The sequence below is a fragment of the Metarhizium robertsii genome (genome assembly GCF_000187425.2).
Source record: "Metarhizium robertsii ARSEF 23 chromosome Unknown MAA_Scf_11, whole genome shotgun sequence".
Classification (NCBI taxonomy): domain Eukaryota; kingdom Fungi; phylum Ascomycota; class Sordariomycetes; order Hypocreales; family Clavicipitaceae; genus Metarhizium; species Metarhizium robertsii.
Genome location: NW_011942151.1, coordinates 1,044,026 through 1,067,141, shown reverse-complemented (window position 1 = coordinate 1,067,141; position 23,116 = coordinate 1,044,026). Strand labels below are relative to the sequence as shown.

At 50.1% G+C, this 23,116-nt stretch overlaps 7 protein-coding genes across 7 annotated transcripts; 5 read left to right on the top strand and 2 right to left on the bottom strand.

The window, feature by feature from the left end:
- Nucleotides 1–605: 605 nt before the first annotated feature.
- MAA_09823 (Peptidase S1/S6, chymotrypsin/Hap) lies at nt 606–1,831 on the top strand (the record flags this gene model as incomplete). Its single annotated transcript, XM_007827821.2, has 3 exons — nt 606–842; nt 958–1,163; nt 1,228–1,831. The coding sequence occupies 3 exons, from the start codon at nt 606–608 to the stop codon at nt 1,829–1,831; spliced, it is 1,047 nt and encodes a 348-aa protein (XP_007826012.2).
- A 1,906-nt stretch (nt 1,832–3,737) lies between these two features.
- On the top strand, nt 3,738–4,962 carry MAA_09822 (Peptidase M43B, pregnancy-associated plasma-A; the record flags this gene model as incomplete). The annotated part of the gene is made up of 2 exons (XM_007827820.1): nt 3,738–4,358; nt 4,417–4,962. 2 exons carry the CDS (start codon nt 3,738–3,740, stop codon nt 4,960–4,962), a joined length of 1,167 nt encoding a protein of 388 aa, XP_007826011.1.
- Nucleotides 4,963–6,622: 1,660 nt separating this feature from the next.
- Nucleotides 6,623–8,310, top strand: MAA_09821 (Cytochrome P450 CYP620Q1; the record flags this gene model as incomplete). The annotated part of the gene is made up of 2 exons (XM_007827819.1): nt 6,623–7,143; nt 7,266–8,310. 2 exons carry the CDS (start codon nt 6,623–6,625, stop codon nt 8,308–8,310), a joined length of 1,566 nt encoding a protein of 521 aa, XP_007826010.1.
- Nucleotides 8,311–13,394: 5,084 nt separating this feature from the next.
- Nucleotides 13,395–15,452, top strand: MAA_09820 (C6 zinc finger domain containing protein; the record flags this gene model as incomplete). Its single annotated transcript, XM_007827818.2, has 1 exon — nt 13,395–15,452. The coding sequence occupies one exon, from the start codon at nt 13,395–13,397 to the stop codon at nt 15,450–15,452; it is 2,058 nt and encodes a 685-aa protein (XP_007826009.2).
- Nucleotides 15,453–15,691: 239 nt separating this feature from the next.
- Nucleotides 15,692–18,063, bottom strand: MAA_09819 (peroxisomal copper amine oxidase; the record flags this gene model as incomplete). The annotated part of the gene is made up of 6 exons (XM_007827817.1): nt 15,692–16,065; nt 16,139–16,513; nt 16,571–16,688; nt 16,743–17,052; nt 17,120–17,691; nt 17,752–18,063. The coding sequence occupies 6 exons, from the start codon at nt 18,061–18,063 to the stop codon at nt 15,692–15,694; spliced, it is 2,061 nt and encodes a 686-aa protein (XP_007826008.1).
- Nucleotides 18,064–19,168: 1,105 nt separating this feature from the next.
- Nucleotides 19,169–20,276, bottom strand: MAA_09818 (uncharacterized protein; the record flags this gene model as incomplete). Its single annotated transcript, XM_007827816.1, has 3 exons — nt 19,169–19,344; nt 19,398–19,671; nt 19,737–20,276. The coding sequence occupies 3 exons, from the start codon at nt 20,274–20,276 to the stop codon at nt 19,169–19,171; spliced, it is 990 nt and encodes a 329-aa protein (XP_007826007.1).
- A 568-nt stretch (nt 20,277–20,844) lies between these two features.
- MAA_09817 (NAD-dependent 15-hydroxyprostaglandin dehydrogenase) lies at nt 20,845–21,883 on the top strand (the record flags this gene model as incomplete). The annotated part of the gene is made up of 2 exons (XM_007827815.1): nt 20,845–21,147; nt 21,218–21,883. 2 exons carry the CDS (start codon nt 20,845–20,847, stop codon nt 21,881–21,883), a joined length of 969 nt encoding a protein of 322 aa, XP_007826006.1.
- Nucleotides 21,884–23,116: the final 1,233 nt, after the last annotated feature.

Sequence of the window (23,116 nt, the reverse complement as noted above, 5' to 3'; positions counted from 1 at the left end):
AGTAATTTATCGTCTGTTTTTCAGGGTCAATAAATTCCCACAACTGCAGACTTGTAGCCTTTGTCTAGAACTCTTCTTGCCCAGTCCTCAAAGGTCTGGAACAGCAACTTGTTGGATGAGGCATTATTATCTGACATCGGCCCACTCGGCTCGAAAACGTACCGAGACTCTGGATTGTTAGATTTCACGAGGCCCTACTCCAGTTACTACCGGGGTTATAGTCTGTTATTGAGGTCAAAATTGATGCTTGTATCTTCCATGTGTCCTTTTCAGGTGGGGAGATGTAATTTATCAATCCATGGGGCTTTTGCCGATACACGCATTTAATTTTACACTAGGGCCTTTTGTGACAGCATCCACATCATACTTGTAAAAATATTATGCTTACGAGTCACGAATACTTGCTCATCTTTGCAAGCCTCTTCAGCTTGTTCTATCATTCTATATATATAGGTGAGAGGATAAATACAGCAAACAACCCACCCATCTACATCTTTGCGTTACAGTCCATGTATAGTGAAAACTAGCCTGTGCTATCTTATACCTGACCTTTCTCTTTCACAAGACTGTTAGCAACGCACTACCAGCTTCTTCCTGTCTTTACAATGGTACCCAATATTGCTATTGCACTAGCCGCGTTTTCTGTTGTTTCGTCGGCAGCAACAACTATCGACAAGAGAGTAATAGGCGGGGAGAATGCCAAGGACGGCGAGTTTCCATTCATCGTTAGTCTTAGCCGAAAGGAGGGTCAATGCAGTGGCAGTTTGTTGGACAGCACTACGGTTCTTACTGTTGCTCATTGCCTTGAAGGCCAATTCACCTCTGTGAGGGCAGGAACGCTGGTAAATATCCCCCCAGCCCCCTATGTCTTCACCCGTCAAGTCACTCCCGCCAGGTCGCCTAGCTGCTTGTGTAGCCGACAGACAGCTGGTAAATACAGAGCTGATAATTACACAGAATAGACGGATGGGCGGAGTAACTGCAAATATTGCATCCGCCATAGAGCACCCTAGTTACATCAAGGGGCATGGTGTCCATGACATTGCCATCTTGAAATTATCAACTCCAATCGAGAGGAACGAGACAATTGGGATTGACTATGCGGTACTGCCGGAAAACGGCTCGGATCCCGCACCAAATTCCACCGCAATAACCGCAGGCTGGTAAGTGCCATTAAGCTTGGTCCTACTTGACTAGAAAAAGACCGGATGCTAATTGATAAGCCAGGGGCGTACAAGGCAACGGCGATCCCGATCGTAACGGAGCAGTTGACAAACTTGCCAAGGTTGTAATTCCTGTTCATCCGCGCCAGGATTGTAGGTTGCGATTTCATCCACCCGAGGCTCATCCAGACACAATATGTGCTGGTGTAAATGGCAAGGATGCATGCCTTGGGGATAGCGGCGGTCCTCTTATCGACCAGGAGACGGGACAATTAATCGGTCTCGTCTCACGGGGCCAATGCACCAAGCCTCCCACGGTGTATACTAGGGTCGGCAGCTACATCCCTTGGATTAAAGATCATCTTGGGGGGGTTGGCTCTGGTCCTGACCCTATTTCTCCAACAAGTTCCCTGTTGCCCGAGGGCACGCCTACCCCCGGCCAGAAGCGCCCTTGGATAGAACCTATTAATTATAGCGTCATCACCGGCTGTGGCTTCACGGAAAACAGAGAAGAGAAGTGCGGGACTGAGACTTACTGCGGCCTGTTCGACTGGTCGCCTGCAACCGACGGCGCCTTCAAGAACTCCAAGGAGTGCTTCGACGCCCATGTGCCTAAGCCCAAGGCAGCCAGGGCATCGTTTCCTCGCACAACTCGACACCAGCAGTAACGATACCCTACTACTATTGTTCCAAGGGTCCGCTGTCAATAGTATATTGACTTGACAATACATTCAATGTTTGATCAAATGCTTTTTGTTGTCTACCCCTATTGTAACGGGCTGGGCCGTTGAAGTGCACTCGGCTAACGCCAATACAATAACGCCACTAAATAAAGGTCTAAGAGTTTGCCCGCAAGTATAGACCATATAAACAAGTAGCTGGCTCCTCAAGGGCTTCTAGTTTTTCTCTTTTATAATGTAACTAGGCTTGATGACAACGTAAGCCCCTGTCATAAATGTAAGCAAAGCGGCAAGCGGGGGGGGGTAAAAATTTGGGGCTTTTAGGGCTGTTAAATTCGGGGTGGCCATCGAATTCGGGTCTGTTAAGTTGTTGAATTTGAGGCTTCTGAAGCTGTTAGGGCTTTTGGATTCGAGGCTTTCGACGCTGCTATGAAATTCGGGCTCGTTGAAGATGCCGCTGAATTTGATGCTTTTGTAGTTACTGAATTCGGGCCTGTTGAAGCCTTTTTTTTCTCCCCCGGGGGCGCTTTGGAAGGTGCCTCCATTTGACAAGGGCTCGTAAAGAGGGCTTGGAGCAATTGAGCCCAATTCAACTAATAACAGTCTTTGGTATCAAAGGTCCTTGGTTTTCCCCGAGGCCTTGAGGGACCAAAAATGTCTTTAAATACAAGAAGTCGGTGAGGGCCTTCTGCCCTAATCCCGTGACTGTAGCCCTTGTGTAACAGGGCCATTTCCGTGTAACACTCCAACATTTATTATGCTTTATCCGTGTAATAAAATATGTCAAGTATACTATATTTAGATATTTAGCAGCTGCGCAATAAGACCTGGCATGTTGCAATCAGGGATAGTTGCCGGGCTCAAAAAGAATCAAATTTCAAACTAGTTATTCTATTCGTGAAGGGGAACTCCAAAGCACCTACCTATTCGCGAATGCCAAGCCAGCCGGCAGCAGGAGTCTTCTTGGATGAGGCCACATGAATTATAACAGATGACATACCAAGACTTGTATGCAAGGGACGAGGAGACTAATGCCGGGGCATGGGGTCGGGGCTGGGGCACAAGCCGATAATGCACGATGAAACTATAATAAATAGCGTTCTCATCAAATGAATCCTCGTATTCACGTTCCGGAAAGAATATCTCTTTGAAGGTCGAGCACCTGATGGGGCGCCAAGTCCAGGGGTTAGTAACCAATCGGACAAGAACAGTTAAACGGTACTTTGACTTGCTTAAGTACTTTATATAGTATATATAATTTAAGTTATACTTACTGTACTAATAACCCTGTCAGGTACAAGCAGCTACATCAAATTAGTCATACTATTATATTATATACTACTTAGTACTGCCTTTATGCCACCACGATCCATGGGGCGGCGGGGCCCCCACCAGGTGCTCGACTCAAATAGATTACTCCTTTCTAAATAACAATCTAAAATGGGGTTAAGAGTGGAGTGAGGTGGGGACCAAATTTCAATAAAGGGGGCACCTTATATCCCCGGCTGCGCGGTTAGGGTTAGGGTCAGTAATCAGATAGGGCTACTTCCTAATTAGGAAGTAGCAATCGTCAGGTCAGGTCAATTACCATAGTCAGGTCAGGTCAATTACAATAGTCAGGTCAGCTCAGGAAGGCGAGCAATAGTCGGGTGGTATGCATTATCGCAAGAGTACCACGCATTCGCACACATGAAAAGAGACCCAGTATAAAGATATTCGGGGTAGAAATAATACGAGTACATATGTAGGGCTCTCAGATGCAGTACCCACCGCGGCGAAGCCAAAATCTCACAAGATTCGGCCTACTTGCAGAGACGCATGTAAGTCAGGGCTCACGGGACGAGTAGCGCGAGTAGCGCGAGTATCTGGAGCCGAAAGCTATTTTGGTGCAAACATGAAGGACTCCGCAAATATACGAGGTAGCCAAGAGGCAGTCGGCGACTCGGCTGTGATCCTGAGTCGTTCACGCATCCCTGCGCCCAAGGCGCGAAGCCCCCTTTTCTACTACGTCCGCTGCACATGTCCCCTGTCGCATGAGTTCCATCAAGCGGCAACAGGTGTAGATGACACCACGCATGCCGAATACGCCTACCTCCTCACAAGTGAGGCCATGGGGGATGTTGTATGTCTGTACCATCAACGTGACCAACCGCTTGGCCAGTTGGGGGCACATCTGCACAATGAAAGAGGTATAAATGGCACCCAGCCGTCTCGTCTTTCCGAATACAAACTCTTGAGGCATCGATCCCGTCTTGTTTCAGAACAGTGCAAGGACAGCGCCGTGACCATGCTCTATCCCTTCTCTCTCTACTTCGCCTTGGCCGGCACAGCCTTCGCGTGTGCCGTCTCTGGCACTACCACCTCGGACGCACCACGCCGTAGCCAGGCTCCAAGTGACGAGCTTACAACTCCTCATTACGGAGATGGAAGCTGCGACACCCAGGGCATGATCAACATTGAAACCTACATCACCCTTTTTGCCAACAACGAAACACACGAAGGTGGTTGGCTCGGCGTAATCACCCTCCACTTCCATATCAACACACAAGCCGGGTTTCTGACTGCACACATAGGACGACATTGTCGAAAAACAAATAAAGGTCCTCAATGAGGGGTTTTCCAGCTGCCGCATCGGTTTCACGCTCAAGGGACTGCAGAGGAGCATTGACGCGATGCCCCTCCAGTTCGACCCCGAAGAAAAGCTCGCCTTTGGATTCTACGGCAAATACAGAAAAGGCAGCTACAAGTCGCTCAATCTATACTACTCTCCAAACCAGACAGGCGGCGTCTGCACCCATCCCGGCATGAGAGGCGCACTCCATATAGGCACAGCGTTCAACGTGGATGGATGCCAAATGGCTACCAACACCATGCCCGGCGGAACGCCCCCCTATGAAATGGGCAAGACGACGGTCCACGAGGTTGGCCACTGGCTCGGACTGTTGCACACCTTCCAAGGCGGGTGTAACGAGGTCAAGGGTGACTTTGTCAGCGACACGCCGGCCGTGAACGAGACCGTAGGCCGAGTGGAGGGTACCTGCCCCCGTGGCCAAAACAGCTGTCCTGGTCTTCCGGGCCTTGATCCTATCCATAATTACATGAGCTACAGCTCGGAGTAAGTTGATTGCTTCTTGGGCCATGGTGGACAGCGTGCTGACATGTTCGTTTAGCGAATGTAGGACGGAGTTTACGCAAGGGCAGTGCGAACGCATGAGGAGTATCTGGCGGTATATCCGAATTGACCCGGAACACAGTTGATCCATTCGTGGGATCCGTCGTGTCAGTGTTCAAGTATTGAAGCATGCGGACTGCAAGGCATGACAGCCTCGATGGAAATCAATTAGAAACCAATCGATCCATCTTCGATGACGGACAGGGCAGCTCCTTGTTATCGCCTAAGTCCTATGCTGGGTCAAAGCTCGGCGGAATTAGAGTACTTTTAGCCGTCCACACGGTCGATAAGAAATCTCATTACTAAATTTTGATTCACTTCATCGTGGTCCTAATTGGCTCGTAAACCATCCCCCTCCGCCACCACGACGACTACATCGAGCAAGGTTACAACCGCGGCCGCCTGTCCCTTTGGGCAATCAGGTGTGGCTTGGAGTACGTAGATATTTGTGCCACCGGATCCCCGATCCCTTTGACTGCGGTAAAGCCCAACGTTTATACCCTGTAAGGGCTCTAATTAATTAAAAAAATTAAAATAAAAGATGTAAAGGTACGTAATAAATATCGTAGAAAGGTCAACGGTGGGCCCGATACCTTTGTTGGACCTTACCGCAGTCAAAGGGATAGGATCGGACTTGGTCCGACTAAGAGCCCAGCTCAGACATCCCAGCTACCGCGAGTCAGGCGCCCCAATGGATTTACTCGTGTCAAGTACAGACATATTTTCGACAAGCCCGCGGGGAATTCATGGATATACATGCTCGCTAGACCAATGTGGGAGTAATTCCAAGCATCTACATGCACATGGCAGAGCTGCAGTGCTATCGACCAGATGTGCGGACGTGACGCGGGGAGAAAAGACAACCAATGCCCGTTGCACACACGTCTCCAGCTCCATGTCAGGAAAGATGACTGCTCATTTGGTGCGACCACACGAGTTGATGTAGGCTGGATTCTGCATCACATGGCCTCTAGCCGCATCCTCGACATCCTGCCCCGTTTCGTGAGGGCGGCGATACTCTGCCCAGTTCTGGCAGTTGCGATATTTGATGAAGAAAGACATGGATGAAGCGGTACTTTGGGGATGAATGATTCCAAAGAAGCTTACAAGCCTGTTATGAGTAGCGAAGTAGAAGTTTATACCATGTTGGAAACGTGGCGATAAAAGCAACCACGTCAGAGGCCGTGGTCTGCGCAGCAACGGCCAAGACACAACACCACCACCCACAAGCAATCAAAACCAAAATGCTGTGCCAACACATGCAGAATGTGACAGAATCCGACCCTACGGTGACAGCTCTCATTTGTTTGTGGCCAGGCCCAATGCAACGCACATTTCCATTGCCCGCTGCAACCTGACTCTTGCTGCACGGGGACAACGCCGTCAGCTCACCGGCTTGAACTGAAATGCCGAGCAGGCATTCGCGCCGCTCATCTAGAGCTTATAAAACGCAAACAACGGTCCCATATACCGCATCAGCTCAACTACAGCTCATCCGTCTCTGCTTGGAACCTCGACCAGCCATCGACAGGGCCAGCAGCCGTTGCCAAGTTTCGTAAACGGGCCCAGCTGCCTCACTCCTCTTGACAAGCAGTCAAGTTGTCACAATGACGAGCATACTCATCACCGGTGTCTGCGTCACCGCCATCACGTACTGCATCTACCTCGCCGTCTTTCGAAACCGCCACGCCCACAACCTGCCCCCCGGCCCCAGGGGACTCCCGATCCTAGGCAACATGCGAGACTTCCCGCCCAGCGGCAGGCCCGAGTACCAGCACTGGATCGCGCACAAGGACCTCTACGGCGCCGTCAGCTCCGTCCGCGTGCTCGGCCAGACGATTGTCCTCATCCACGACCGAGACGCGGCCCACGAGCTGCTGACGCGCACGTCGTCCAAGTCGTCGGACCGCCCGACGTCCGAGTTCGCCACCAACCTCTGCGGCTACGGACGCCTGTTTGTTCTCCGCGGAGACGACAGGCGCTTCCGGCGCTGTCGGAAAATGGTGCACCAGCACCTCGGCACCGCGGCGTCGGCGTCGAGGTTTGACGAGCCGCAGGACGCCGCGACGCGCAGGTATTTACTACAGGTGCTCAATAGCCCAAACAGCCTGTTTAGGCATCTCGCAAAGTGAGTTCAAGCACCCGGGACGTCTCGTAACCGCACGCCGGGCTAATTCGCCGTTCCTGTCCGGCCGGCAGCCACGCCGGCGGCTCCGTGTTGAGAATCACCTACGGCTACGCGATGAGCAGCGCGGCCGAGGCCGACCCCCTCATCGAGCTGATTGAGCTGTCCGTGTCGCAGCTCGGGCTGGCCATTGTGCCCGGCGCGTGGGCCGTCGACGTCGTCCCGGCCCTGAAGTACCTGCCCGCCTGGTGCCCCGGGGCCGGCTTCAAGCAGACGGCCAGGCGGTTCGGCAGGGTGGCGCAGCAAATGGCCAATGTGCCGTTCGAGTTTGTCCTGGGCCGGATGGCGTCGGGCACGCAGCGCGAGTCGTTTGTGTCGCGGCTCGTGGCGCAGCATCGCGAGGCGACGCCCGGCGGGACGCTGACCCCCAGGGACGAGGACGAGATCAAGACCACCGCCGCCGTCATGTACCTCGGGGGCTCGGATACCATTGTCACCGCGCTGCGGGTCTTTGTCCTGTGCATGATCCTGTTCCCCGGCGTGCAGCGCAGGGCGCAAGAGGAGATTGACTCGGTCCTGGGGCCGCGCCGGCTCCCTGCTGCTTCGGACCGTCACAGGCTGCCCTATGTCGACGCCTTGGTCAAGGAGGCGTACCGGTGGTCGCCGGCGGTCCCGCTTGGCTTGGCACATGCTACTTCGGAAGAGGCGGTGTGTGGGGGATATCGTATCCCCAAGGGCGCCATCATCATGCCGGCCGTGTGGTGGTTTCTGCACGATCCGGAGGTGTATCCGCGGCCGGGCGATTTCGACCCCGAGCGATACTTGGAGCCGCGGAACGAGCGCGACCCGCGTCTGGACGCGTTTGGATATGGGCGCCGGCTGTGTCCGGGGAGGTATGTGGCCGATACTATTCTGTATCTGACGTTTGCGCAGACGCTCGCCGCGTTTGACATTGGCAAGGCCGTCGATGGGCAGGGGCAAGAGATTGACGTGGAACTGGAGCTCGGCAGTGGAGTTGCCTGCTTTCCAAAGGAGTTTCCGTATGCAATTGCGCCGAGGAGTGCGGCGCATGCTGATATGATTAGGCGGATGGATGCTGGGAGGCTGGGAGAGGCTACTGACTTGGATTGTCTGGACATACGAGCAATGATGAGGAAATGGGACGACTAGATGCAAGTCATGTAAGTTGTTGGACAAAATTTGACAAGGAATAGCGAACTATATACGATCAATTCTTTTTAATCTTGAGGACCTGCCTGAGACTCGTGGCACATGGATTATATATACCCGTAAATTAAGAATAATGCTGCGAGGTGAAGAGGCGTTAACTGAGACTTGTTCTGAGCATCGAAGATTGTACCGGCTTCTATTACAGTCCGGATCGCTTCAATATGGTTGTTCTTTGCCGCAAGGTGAAGCGGCGTCCACTGTGCTTCGTCTTAAGCATTAACCGTCGCCAACATAGTTGTATAGGAGAGTGCGCACAGAAACCATCCCTGACACAGAACCCTCTGCCATCGTTCCGTTTGACTAAACTGGGGACAGAATGAACCGTAGCGCGTGCGTCGTCGGGCGCTGTTCGCATTTTGAAGGCAGGATTGGTTAGAAACCACTCAAGCTGTGCCAGCAGCTCAGCACTGCGTCAAGACCAGAAGGTTAACATTGATTTCTTTCGGTCATCATTCGCTGCCCAAAAAGAGAAGCTAGCTTGCGTTTTAATATAAGCCGTATCTCCATTCGTTCATGTAGCTTCACAAGTGCGTGGCAAATCTGAGTGAAAAGTTGAGAGGTGTTCGTCATCAGAGTTCGTCGGCACCGAGTTCTGGTGCAATAAACGTTTTTGTCTTCACATAGTCACCGTTGCTAGTTGACGACGAACATTCTCCATGGCCAACACAGAAATGTGTCAACAACACAATATCCTCTCGCGTTCAAAGGTCAATCGTCTGATGTTAATCATGGTATTGAGGAAGGTACAATTTCACTTGTTCCAACGAACACAACCGACACCATCCCCACCACGACAACAATTCATTCACGACCGGTGTCGACAAACGTTCTTTGCCCCCTTTGGCAACTCCGTTGTCCAGAATAATGATTACGATGCAGCGCTTTGCCAATAATAGCATTGCGTTTCGTCCACTATATGTTCGGTCTATTCCTTTAACTTGGTCTGATTCTCCCCCCTGTTTAAATCCTTGAAGCAGACCGTTCCTCTACGCATATATGTCTCTACCCAATAAGAGATGCCTGGACCTGAAGATGTAGACACCGTAGCCTGACCAGACGACCGCGTAGTGCGTCGCGCTGTACCTTCCGTACGTCACTGGCACGGGTGGGTTCTCTTAGAAGTAGAGGGTGGGCTGATATAATCCCTCAAACGCTTCGGCTATACTGGGTCTGTGGTAAAAGTAGTAAAACTAGACGTAAAACTTATTAATAGGTTATTGAGGGCTAAGACTACCGATTCCTGGCTTAGATTTAGTAAATCTTTTTCCACGTATAAATATTAGGGTGTGGTAGTGTATGCCTTGGTGTTATTTTACGAGGTATTCTTGCTATGTTTAGTAATTTATTGCTGAAGCGCGTAGTCCGTATCCTGCCAGGTAGTCTATATTATACTATCTCCGGACTTGTGTAAATCAAGAGCGCTTGAGACCTCTTTGTTCGTTTTAACAAGCTCATCTTGTCTTACTACTTTCCCTTAAACAGCTCTGGTATTCGCAGTCTAGATAAAGCTGTTCTGGTATCTTTGGGCTGAATCCCTAAGATTTCTAAATGCAGTGCCCCTTTTACGAAAGTCTTACAGTCGCCTGCCAATACATATGGGTTTAGGGACGTCATGTGGTACCCGGGCCGCTCCTCAGCCGTTCTGGGGGCGGTAATGTAATAAGCGTACAGCTAAAGCGTACTAGTGCTAGCGTAGTAAGTCAAGCTATAAGTATAGGTATTACTATTATATATCTGCTAGCCTTATAATAGTTTTATAAGGCATATTTAGTATAAGCACCGTATACTTTATTGTAGTAGGCTTACTACTAGGCTATAAAAGTATTACTATTAGGCCTCTTAACTTCTAGGAAAAAGTTAGGCTTTACTAGGATACTAGCATACTTAGTAAAAATACCTATTAATAAAATAGCTTAATTAGTCTTAACCTTTTAACTAAGATCTCCTAGGTAAGCTCTATTAAAAAAGTCTAGCTGTGGCTTTATTATATCCTGGCTTGTTATAGGCTTAAGCTTAGTAAACCAGACGTTATACTAGCTATGGATAGTAGAGTTGCTAAAAATTGTAGGAATGACAGGTCTCGTGACGTCTTTCTCAAAAGCTACTTGTGTATTCTTTTGTTTAAAATCTCGGAACGCCGACAGAGAAAATTGAGACGGTGAAAGCGATGCTCTTTCAACCGTCAGCTCTTCATGCATCTGAGCCAGGTTTTCAGGTTCAGGAGCATCATTGTCATAATCGTGGTCTGCATAATATATATTGTAATCGGTGAGATGTTGTTGAAACTCCTTGCCGTAGGCAGAAAACTTCTTCGCTCTTTGGCGACGCTTATTGCATTCGTCGACTGTGTCTGTTGACTTCGAGACGTTAAACAGCGACTTGAGCTTATATCGTTCACAGTACTGCCGTGTTCGGTATACTAAACACATCAATTAGTACATAATTACTATAATGAGATTGGGGCCATACTCCTCGAAGATGACAAAGGTCGGGGCCACCATGCCTCGCAAATCGAGCAAGTTTTGTTGAGTACAAGTCAGGTACTGCGAATCTCGTCGAAGATCGTCGCTTATTCCAATAGTCAAGCTCCCTTAGGGCACGCAGCGTAAGGCAGACTTTTAACAGATTATCCTAAAATTCCAGCAAGAAGTTACTCTCTCTGCTAATTTTTTCCCTTTTAGCAGGAAGATTACTTTATAAAGGCTTGTTTAAAAGCCGATGTTTTTGATTCTGTGGTCTTGCCATAAGCGGCCTATCGTTCAGGGTTGAGAGAATGAAGGATAGGGATATTCTGAGGAGACACAGAAGGTCGCAGTCAGAGGCCAGCATGTGCTGTTCGTCGTGTTTGAGCTGGCACCGTTGGATGTAGTCGCAAAAGCATGAATTGGGGATGCAGCGCGTGGTAACAGTCGCTTGCTTCCCCTATCTAATTGTTACGCGCTGTGCTCGGTTGTGGAAGGTCCATGTTGGCGAAGGTAGGGTTAACCGTCCCAGACCGGTCCATCTACCTAACTTGTATGACTTAACTGCATCACTGGAAACCTTCAGTACTGGCACACATGCGATACGCCAGGCAAGATACCACCCGCAGCTTGCACGTAGACATGTGAATGCATGCAGCTTCGTTGCCGTGCAGGTTTCACGAAAAAGGATGCCAGTGACATCTTACCCGACGCCTCTCAAGCTGGCTTAATTCCCACAGATATTACAATAAAGGAACAGTAGATACGCGCCTCCGAGTTATTATCCCAAGCCAGCCTTGCTTGCCCTCGCCCTTCTCACTCTCTCATCTCCGTGTCGACGACGTGTGCCATGGCGGCACCGTCACTTCATCAAGAAGGTATGAATAGCCCTCAATAAATCTACATGAGGTCAACTCACATGAGCCTTCTTACAGGATATTATGGTCAACAAAAAATACCGCGTTGGCTATAAAGTCGGGGAAGGAGGCTTCGGTCTTGTGTATGCTGGTACGATCCTATCACCTACCATTTCAGAGTGAAGGATCATATAGTTGTATTAGGAACCGACGTTGAGACAAAGCAAGAGGTTGCGATGAAACTGCACATATACGAGACGGTCCCGAGGCACTCGAATATAAAGCCGGCATGTACGCTGCTCTATCTGGCGAAACTGGAATACCGCGCTTCCTGTGGTTTAGTCAAGAAGGCGATTCGAACTGCTGGGGCCATCCCTCGAAGATCTGTTCAACTACTGCGGTCAGGAATTTTCGCTTTAAACGGTCCTTCCATAGCCGACCAAGCTATTCGTCGAGTTAAACAAATCCACGAGCATGGTTACCTACACTGTGATATCAAGCGAGACAATTTGCTTCTGGGAATTGGTCATAACAGTAATGTACTTTATACGATTGACTTTGGCCTGGCGAGAGATTTGGATGCAACTGATGGGTTGGGAACTCGGGACAACCGCCCTCTTGGAGGCACCACACGATATGCCAGTGTCAACAATCATAATGGACCTAGTGAGTTGGTATTTGCAATAATGGTCCTCAAGAAGCTAACAGAAGACAGAACAATTGGACCAACGTGCAGAAAATATAATATTGCGCAACAGTCCATACAAGCCGCCTGCCCAAATGTCTGTTCCGACATTTACCAGATAGATTGACTTGTTGCTCGGTGGAGGTCAAGTGGCACAGCCATAAAAGTGAAGCGGTTTTCCATTGACATCTATTCCACATTCACGTTGGCAGCTCGGCTGGTCGCTTCCTTCGTCAACGCGGCATTCTCATACGGTGGGGTGGAGATGGTTGCTGTTGCGGCTGGTGAGGCAGAGAAGCCTCGCAAGAACATTGCCCAAGGCGGTCAAGCGTGTCTTTTGGCGTATCCTCTTTTTCTACGTCTTGGGCTCTCTTGCAATTGGTGTTTGCGCTGCCTCCAACGATCCAGATGTCCTCCATGGCACCGGTAGCGCTGCGTCACCGTGGGTCATTGCGATCAAGCGTGCCGGGATCGAGGTTCTCCCATCCATCATCAATGCCGTTGTACTGACCTCGGCCTCTTCCGCCGCCAACGCCTGGGGCCAAAGTGGGAGCTCGGCTGCCAGAGGTTTTGTGGCGAGAGGTGGCTGCACGTGACACGCGATAGTTGGTGCACGCAATCAATAGTTTACTGACGGGGCCGGGTTCGGATCTTTTCCTTGGCCCTCCTGGGGAAGTCTTTTTGAGGGGTCAATCGGACCAGACCCCAGACCCCAGACCCTCCATCCTCAGGGGTTCCACGACACATGCAGGAATCTGACTGCAATGCAATGCCTTCCGCGACCTCGTCGTCGTCGTCATCATTGGCATTACGCGCATCCTTCATCTTCGCCGACAACCGCACGTTTTTGCAAGTGACGTGCGAGACGATATCGTGATCAAACATGCCTGCCGACCAGACTTGTGGCCGAGTCGCACGCTCCCGCAATGGCTGCGTGACGTGTCGCGCGAGACGTGTAGGTCTCCCGCATTTCATCAACTCTGGAAATTCCAAAGGTCAGGGAAATAATTATTAAAACCCATGTCACAGATCAAATGCGACGAAACGAGACCGTCGTGCCGACAATGTGCTACCCGTGGTCAAGATTGTGGTGGATATCGCTTACATGTCCGATGGTCCACCAAGCACGAGAGTCGTCCAGTTCACCGGGCGAAACACCAGTCTTCGCCTACATGGCTTTACACAGCTCGAAAATCACAGCCTGCCCAGTGCCGACAGCTTCCTGCAGAGCCTGATGCTACCCCCGCGTATCCCGCTCTGTCAGAATCGGAATCGCAACTCACATCAACAACCGCATGCAGCAGCAGCTCCGCCGACGCTCCTTTTGACTGCCCAAGAGACGAGACAAGGTCTGTCTTGGATCTGGGACTGCTCGGACTTGTGAGTCGTTTAGCGTGGGATCCGTTCAACACCAGCAGCAGCAGCAGCAATAGCGCCATCGATGGAGACTGGACACACGCCGGACCTACAGCGTTTTCCGGATGGGATAGCGATGAGCCAGCCCCCAACAACGAGGACACGGCTCTTTACGACACAGAAGTCACTTGGAGTACGGTTTCACAAGAATCAACAGCTTTTTCGGATGACTCGGGCTGTTTCGACACTGATCTAGACGCAAGGCAGCCATTGGTTCCAATCTCCACCGTCGCCCACGGGCCATACATGATGGTTGAATACTGGTTTCGCGATATTTGCCCCCTTTGGTCCCAGTACGATTCCGAATCCAATTTCAATCGTACTATAGCTGCCGCCCTTTGGTCCAACTGCGAAGCCGTACAGCTCAGCCTTCAGGCCATGTCTACAGCCTACTTGGCTTCCAAGGTCCCAACCATGAAGGACATGTCTTTTTCAATGATGAAGGCTGCTGCCGAGGTGATCACAGCGGATCTACATACTATAAACTCACATCAGCTATTCGATACCGTCCCTGTAGGATTGCTCTACTCATTACTCTGCATCGGAACAAGTATCTGCTGGCTCAACGCCGGCCAATTGGGATTGCCATTCTTGAGCGAGGCTAAAGCCTTGCTATACAATATCAACCAGCACTCGGATTCACTACCTGCCGACCAGCGCCAACTCTTGCAATTCTTCAACAAAAGCTGGCTCTACGTCGAAATGCTCCTATCCATGGTCCTCTCAAACTGCAAGAGCCTACAAGCTGTCGAGGGGATTGGCGAGGCGGATGTACGGACATGCATAGGCCCAGACTTGCCTCTTGTACCCGTTGATGATTTCCCGCACCCCTGGACCGGCATATGCAGTACGAGTCTCCGACTTTTCACGCGCACCATGAAATTGTGTCACAGATTTCGCCATGCCGCTCGTACTCGGGCTACGTTCGCTTCTGCGCATGTCACCTCGGCCATGAGGTTGATGGAACAAGCTACATCGGTTGAGGAGCAATTACTTGCCCTGGATCTCAGTCATCTCGAGACAGGAGGGAAGACGGACGACAGCAAAACACCCAATCAACATCTTGTTAGGGTAGGGGAGGCTTACCGCCAAGCCGGCCTGCTACAGCTGTACCAGACCTTCCCGGATCTTCTCGTCGCACGTTATAGCCTCCAGACGACTGCGGAAAACAACGCCCACTTCCTATGGCATACCTGGATTACACCCATAGCTCTACAGCTCGTCACTCTCTTGAAGGGCCTTCCAGGATACTCTGGAAGTAAAATGACACAACCTCTGCTCTGCATCACTGCCAGTAGTGGGTTGAGGTTACAGCGCCCACTCACCCAACGGGTACGTCAGTCGCAAACGGCAGACTCCTCGGACAAACACATTGAGCATCATGACATGCTTCAATATATTGAAATCTCTCGCGAAAACAGTGAGCGGGAGCATGAGGAACAGGTCCAGGAGGACGCAGAATCAACTGTACTCAGTGCACGACAATTTATTCGAGATCGTTTGAAGCTGCTTAAAACTGTTCTACCTTCAAAGCCAGTCTTAGTAGCTGAAGAACTTGTCGAAGCTATTTGGAGGGCCTACGATGGCGAGCACTCGTTGGAATATGCCACTCATTGGATTGATATCATGGAACGAGAAAATTTGAAATCCAACTTTGCTTAAGTTATCCTAGCCTTACATAACGTTGAGAGATGAGCCGAAACTTTGAACATGACCTCGTTTCTTGTGCTTGTGGGAAGATGCCGTGAAATAGGCAGACAGGAATTCTCATGGGGCTACCACTCATCCATGTTTGCATAGAGCCAGGCGTCAAGCTGCATTCAACCAAGCCACCAAGCCCATTCATGCGACAGTTTCGCTGGGCTCATGCGCAGAGCCAAGGTCGTACATGTGCCAAGTTTTTACAGCTTCGGTGGCTTGCAGCAGGACTGACTGCCCATGGCTGCTAGTTTGCTCGCCTTGTCCGTCGTGTCGAAACCTGTCCTCTTTGCGGCAATCTCACTCGGTGTAATCGAGTACGACGGCGGCACGTCCATTACCGGGTTGCTGGTGAAGAAGTTTCGGGGCCTCAAGAGAAGCGTAATGCCCTCAGCCGGCATGATGGGGAAATCCTCGGGGGAGGGGAAGTGTGTGATGCCAAAAGTGTGCCATAGAACAATGTCTGTGTTGGCCACGTTTTGGGTTCCATTGCCTACCCAAGTGCCCAGTCCCCTGGAAGGGATACCAGATGATTGGACAACGTGGTCTCCGGCTGCCCAAAGCTCATCATCAGAGTCTAAGCAAGGTGCAAGTCAGTGTCCATAGTCGGACTATATTCTCGACAAGGTTGATTCGGTATTACTGCTTACATTTTGTGACATGGATAGCATGACGGGCGAAAAACGCTCGGTTCCACACAAGTGAGCCTTCCTTTGGCATCAGATTGGGTACATCCCGGCTAACGAGCTTGTAAGAGACTGGTTTGCCGCTGGCGCTGTTGATCTTGTTCTCATTCACGATATCCCAGGTTCGCGACGTGCTGCCATTGTAGTCGGTCATGGCTTGGCCGGTCGTTTCGAGCCTGGTACGCTTCGCAACGAAGCCGTTGCCGTATGGATTTTCTGCACTTCCAACTGGCGCATCGATTGGAACGGCATCGACCATGTGAACCGTGTTCTGCTGGCCATCGACGCTGGGGTTAATTCGCAAGAGAAAGATGTGCTGATGATTATGCGCATTGACGCCTGTTCTCTTGATCAGCATAGCGTCCTATATCATTTCGTTACATCGGGAGAACTGACCCTTCTTCACTTGCGTACCGAAACCTTGGAGGTCTTCACCAGGGTTCATGATAAATGTATTGAGGATTCCGGTGAGCTTGATATTCGGTTGCATTGTGCCGTCCTGGTGGAACACCCACTGTGGCTATATTAGTAACACATTCCCGCGAATGCCTTTGCTAGCGTAACTCACCTGGACCGCATACTCGTAATTAGCAGCAGTAAAGATTTGTTGAACAATTAGTTTCCTGGCGCGAGTCACGATTGTCGAGTTGTCTCGGAAGTCGGTGTGCTTGAACAAAATGCCCTCTTCTTCCTCGTGAATACATAAGGCGTTCTTGACCTTGCGGACCTCACCAGACTGTGTAGGTAGATCGGCATCTAGGTAGTGGATAGCTCCCTTACAGTCGCATCCAAGTGAGAGACTGTTCGTCAAGTAACCCGCACCATACTCGCCGAGATCAAAGGCATGCTTGCGGTGGTGTGGGGGCTCAGGATGACCGCTGTGGATGATCAATTAGTAGCCATCACTCTGATATTCTGTCCACAGGAGACGGGGCTTGTTCTTACTATGGTACAACCATCTCGGCGATCGACATGCGATAGAAGACTGGTCGAACGTTGCCCTTGTCGTTGTATGTGATGTTGTTGAATACAATACCCTCTCGGTAGTTGAAGCCAATGTGGAATTTCCAGTTCTGCCACTCGATCTCGCGACCTGTTCCTGTCATGTTGAACGAGACGCCCTCAGGTTGCGTAATGTATATTGGCTTCAGATCCGTCCTATAGCCTCCATTCTTTTGGATATATAGGTGGTGGTAGTCGATGGCCGGGTGTCGCTGAAGCGGGCGTCGTACCTCTGGAATGTCGATGGCGACAATTTCCTTCTTGCTGGGATCGTAGATGGGATTGAAGTCTAGGGGGTACTGGTACTGGCAGTTGTCGACTTGGGGTCGGAAGTACATCAAACCCTGGATCATCCTGGTGCCGGTACCGAATCGAGGGTCATGAGTGATGGTCCACGGCTCGGCGTAGACCTTTTCCATCTCGTGCTCGGCAATACCACTGATGCGACATTGTTCGATGACCTTTGGGTCTCTGCGGCAGGCTGCTTCCACCTCGAGAAGCTCTTCGACGATAAGCTACATCGAGGACCGGTTACTGTTCCACTCGGCACAACAGGGACAGGAAGTTGATCTTACAATGGGTTGTTGGCCACTGGCCTTGATCCACTTGGTGATGTTGCGGCTCTGCAAATCCACCAAGCCATCATAAACTTGGCCATGCCCTTTGAGATTTCGCGGGTCAATTACAACAATCTCGGCAACACGTCGCGGTCGCGGAGCCTTTGCCGGGTCAGCAAGCCATGCGAGCATTTCAGCCTTTCGTGGCTCTTGAAGTGAGACGACATGGAAATGAAGCTCATCTCCATGCGCTTTGCGGACGATGGCGGTCGCAGCCTGGATTTCCTCGCCGCTGAGAGGGTCGAAAGGGTGGGGGAGGTGAGATGCCATGGTGTATCTTGCTCTCCGATCGAATATGGCTCTTCGGTTGAGTCTTGCGCAGTGCTGAGACAGAAATAAGAAGCAGGAATTTAAGAGCGTCTCGATGCATAAAATATTCCCCCGAATTTGCCACCTGCGGCAAGCTTACTCGCCAACTGCCTTCCCCTCCACAGTCGATGATGCCAAACTCGAGCACGGCCATGTTCAATGATCAACCGTGCCTTCCAGTCGAGCATCTGCGGTGCTGTTTGCAACGCCTCTCTGCGATTGGCAGGTTTAGGCTAACTGGACTTGGTAGAGCTGCGAAGTAAATTGCTTAGCGGGCTTACTCTTTTTGCTAGGTGCGCTTATACCCTGCCTAGTTATTACCTAGTTATTATATAAGTAATATATTATAATATATTTATATATATTTTAAAATAAATAAATATATTTATATATATTTTAAAATAAGTAAATATATTTATATATATTTTAAAATAAGTAAATATATTTATATATATTTTAAAATAAGTAAATATATTTATATATATTTTAAAATAAATAAATATTTTTATATATATTTTAAAATAAATAAATATCTTTATATATATTTTAAGATAAATAAATAAATTTATATATATTTTAAGATAAATAAATAAATTTATTATAAATTATATAAATTCTTAGGTATTAGGGCGTAAGCGTACCTAGCAAACAAAGCAAGCACGCCGCGCTGCGAACGCTGCACTTGCCCTTTACGGCAAGTTTACGCTAGTGTCTGGTGGGACAGAGCGGGAAGGTCCACCTTCCAGTGATTGGAGAAAGCTTGGGCCCAGAGCAGTTTAACGCAAAGCCTCCCAAGTGCCAGCACCTCACAACACGAAACAGCAGCAGATTGGGGTGAAATGGAAAGTACCCAAGGCAAGAGGTTCTGTTTTGCTGAGTCAACGCTCATATTGGTTCCGCGGCCCACAATTAATGGCATTGTGCATGGCAATGTACGGCGACGAGTATCATGTCGACGATGGGCTCGCGAATGTCTACACTCTACAGACACAGCGTAGGGACGTATCATTAACACCCAGTATGGCTAAGCAATAGGCACACTTCTATTGTAGGCCACCATCAAGCTCTAGAAATTTGCTTTGCCTGTAAAACGCTCATTCTGAACGAGCTCCACCCAATAGTTGTCCGGGTCAAGAAGGAAGGCTACGTTCTTCATTTTCCCGTCCGTGAGCCGCTTCTTCCACGCAACACCGAGACTCTCCAGTCTCTCGCATGCTGCATTGATGTCGTCAACGGTAACACCTGTAACCACTTGTCATTAGATATTTGAGGTCATGGTTGCCAGATTGCCTTACATATGTGACCAAATCCTTGCGGGTGCTCGTTTCCATTGTGGTACCGAAACCCGTCCTTCTTCTCAGTGCCATGATGCCATAGCAGACCAAGCATTCCTTCTCGTGCTGAGACGTCTTGGCCGTCCTTGAATGGACCCTCGGAAGGGTAGCCGAGCAAATACAATGTCGATCCCTCCACGCTGTTGTTGATACTCTTGACAAGGCTCATGCCCAACGTTTCGACGTAGTAACGAATAGATAGTTCCGCATCCTTCACTCGGAGCACAATCTGATTCTTTGAAGGATTAGCGCGCCTAGTCCTCAACATAAAAAAGGACATCGGTGCGACGCTTCTCTTACTGTGCGATAGCTCCAATGGCTCTCTGTACCCGGAGACAGTCGTGGCACATGTTGCTCGATGAGCTGGACCCAATAACCATCGGGATCCAAAGCAATGACCGACGTGGTGTTGCTGCTACAAGGGTCCTGCCGGAAGCTATAGCCCGCATCCCTCAACACTTTGGAGGCGGCTTGCACATCATTGACCGAGATTGTGAAGCGTGCAAAGCCGAGATGCGGCTCAGAATTCCCGTTGCTAACAGTGAAGCCGGGTTCATCTTCAGTACCGTAGTTGTGGGTTAGTTCGATGAGGCCCTGACGGTCAAATGTAAATTTCCCATGCGAGGGGGCCGTCGGAGCATCGTTGCCGAGGAAATAGAGATCAAAGCTGTTCTCCGGGAACGAAAGCTTCTGAATGACACTGAGGCCCAACAGCCCGTAGAACCGAACTAGGCGTTCTTCGTCAGTAATTTTGACACGTTGCATCCGAGAAAGCCCTCTCACTGGTTGCCTTTGGATCTTTGACCCGAATCCTGAATATAAACACATCAGGTTAGACATGGCGAGTTTTGCCTTGTAGAGACATGAGAGACTTGCATTGCGTGATTAAGCTTGTACGACTGAAGATCTGTCTTTGGACTCATGGTTGCTTGTTGTGCTTGTGTTGGAAATGGTCGGCAATGGTTCGATGCTGGAGTCAAGCTTGTGCCTCTTCTGCCTTGAAATCAGTCCAATTCCGTTTTAGAACGGTTGTTGCCTTAATTTTTAGAAAGGCAACACCTTTGAACCCTTTGCCGGAGCAAGCTTGCGCCCCAACTGTGGCTTGGGCCCAAGTCGGAAGCCACGCGCTTGTTCTGAAGCTGCGCTCTGCCCCATGCCCCACTGTATTGGCTAAACCTGCCGCCTCCGTGCGGCCACCAACTACTGCTTGGGCAAGTTACATCCTCAAGCAATTGTCAGCTCGAGGTACGTTGAGCAGCGCCCAGCGCCATCTTTGAAGCACAGGATACGTTCTTGCCTATATAATAGCTTGGCCACATCATTCACGTCATCTTTTGCGATATACTGCAAGATGCACAAAATATCCACCACGATGTATTGAAACAAAGTCAGCTTGGAAAGAAAAACCATGTCTCACGCCATCAAAGGAAAGACCGCCATCGTCACCGGCGCTGGCAGCGGCATCAATCTCGCCTTTGCTCAGCAGCTCCTGGAAGGCGGATGCAATGTTCTCATCGCTGATCTCTCGTTACGGCCCGAGGCACAGCGATTGGTAGACGCACACACGAGCCCAGCGGAGGGCAGGGCTCGCGCCGTCTACCAACACACGGACGTCACAAACTGGAAGCACCTCGAGCGCATGTTTGCGGAAGCTGAAGCCCAATTTGGTGAGATTGACATTGTTTGCCCGGGTGCCGGTGTCTATGAACCGGTAAGTACACTCTTCAAGCCTCACCCGGATCAGTGCTTTTGTGCTAAATGTTGTTGTTTGAATAATTCAGAGTTTTAGCAGCTTTTGGTATCCCCCTGGAACTCCAAAAAGCCGCGACAGCGTGGAGGGTGGCCGCTACGCAAGTGTTGACATTAATCTTGTTCATCCAATTCGGACCACTCAGCTGGCTCTCGCTCGTTTCCTCAAATACAAACGCAAGCCGCGAACTGTTGTCATCATCTCGAGCACCAATGCTCAAGACACTTGCCTTTCCACGGCTATTTACGATGCCACCAAGCATGCGACAAGTGGTTTTGTCCGAGCCATGTCAAAGATTGACCAGGTCCATGTCCGAATTGCGGCAGTTGCGCCTGGTATCATCAAGACACCTCTGTTTATGGAAAACCCGGATAAGCTGGCCATGCTGGACGGAGACAAGGACATCTTGGTTGAGCCTTCCGAGGTTGCCACAGTCATGGTGTGCTTGATTGAGAGAGACACTATATGCTCCAAGATTGACGAGGCAAGGACAGGCGCGCAGGATATCCCGATCGGTAGCGGCACTATTTTGGAGGTGACCAAGAATCGCGTGCGGGCCGTCAATGCGTATCATGATCCTGGGCCGTCTGGACCTGGTGCGGTTGGATCCAACTTTGAAGCCTCGGAGGGTACGACTTTGGCTTTGCTGTGTCCAGGTTGGGGTGAGCCCACGAACCAAAAAGAAGAGTTGACATAGGCCCTGGGTTCGACATGAATATTTTGTATTGATAACAGATCAGAAACGTTGTAATTCCCAGCTTCAATAAGATAGTCTAGTCTGCTTTCTAAATCATCTTTGCATTACACTTGCTCGTTAATAAAATTGCTAGAATAGCTTGCTTGTGTCTCATAATTACTTCCGGATTTACCTTACAAAATTGTCCTTCGCAGGATAGCCATTGATTTAGCTCAAACCTTCTTGCTCATGTCGTTCCTATAATCCTTCTTCCCGTTTTTTGTGCGCCATCTCCTTAGCTAGCAGGTAACTCACTGACTTGGCGCAGCGACGCCAATCGATGGTAGATGACTGATCTCACGCAACTCCGTCGCATTGATACATAGTAGCGAAACCGGGCTAGAAGTGAGAGACATGCCGGTTGTAGGACGTCTTCACTTGAAAATACCGCCAGAGGGGCGGCTAAATGGTATCATAACGCCAATTCATTGGACAGCTGACCTCGGCCCTCGTGTTGGAAGCTGTAGCTGCAGACATTCATCGCTATTGCCGGAACCCACCGCGCTAGCTTCGCGCTCTTCACCTGCCAATCTGGCGTCCACTAGTATCAATTGATTGCACTTGACCTGACAAGAAATTGGATGGATTGTCAACCCACCAACCAACCGGAAGCTATTGGCCAATATAACCATTGTAGGCATCTGTAGCCTGCAGCTTCTTCTAACTAATCTAACCGTTTTAGGCATCTGCAGCCTGTGCGCCATCAACCCCGCAAGTTATCTTGAAGTATGCACGATCATCTCCACCTGTTGTGCGGAGGCAAGGTGACCGACCCCATTGGCTAGATACAGCCAGGCCTTTATTCTGCGATTCCTGCCAGGCTGAAGCCGACATCTATAACGGACTGACCAGCTGGCAGCCAGTTGAATCCACTACATGGCTTGGCGTATGTATTGAGAGCTTCACAGCTTCCAAGACGATTTACCCTCCTTGATTCTGCATCGTTATTCTTTGCATAGCTAACAATTTTAACTCTTACTCCAGATGGCAGGCAAAAGTATACCCTACCTAGCGTCGAAAGGCAAGAGCGGTTACTGCATTCGCAATGCACTGCTCATGCCTGGGTTGCAGTCCAACGGCGGTTGTTTGCATCACAGCATCTGGACCAACAATAAAAACGGACTTCACAAAAGCTGGCAACAGAAAACAGCAAAGCTGGCAGCAAGGTGTATAACCAGCGACGCAAGGATACAG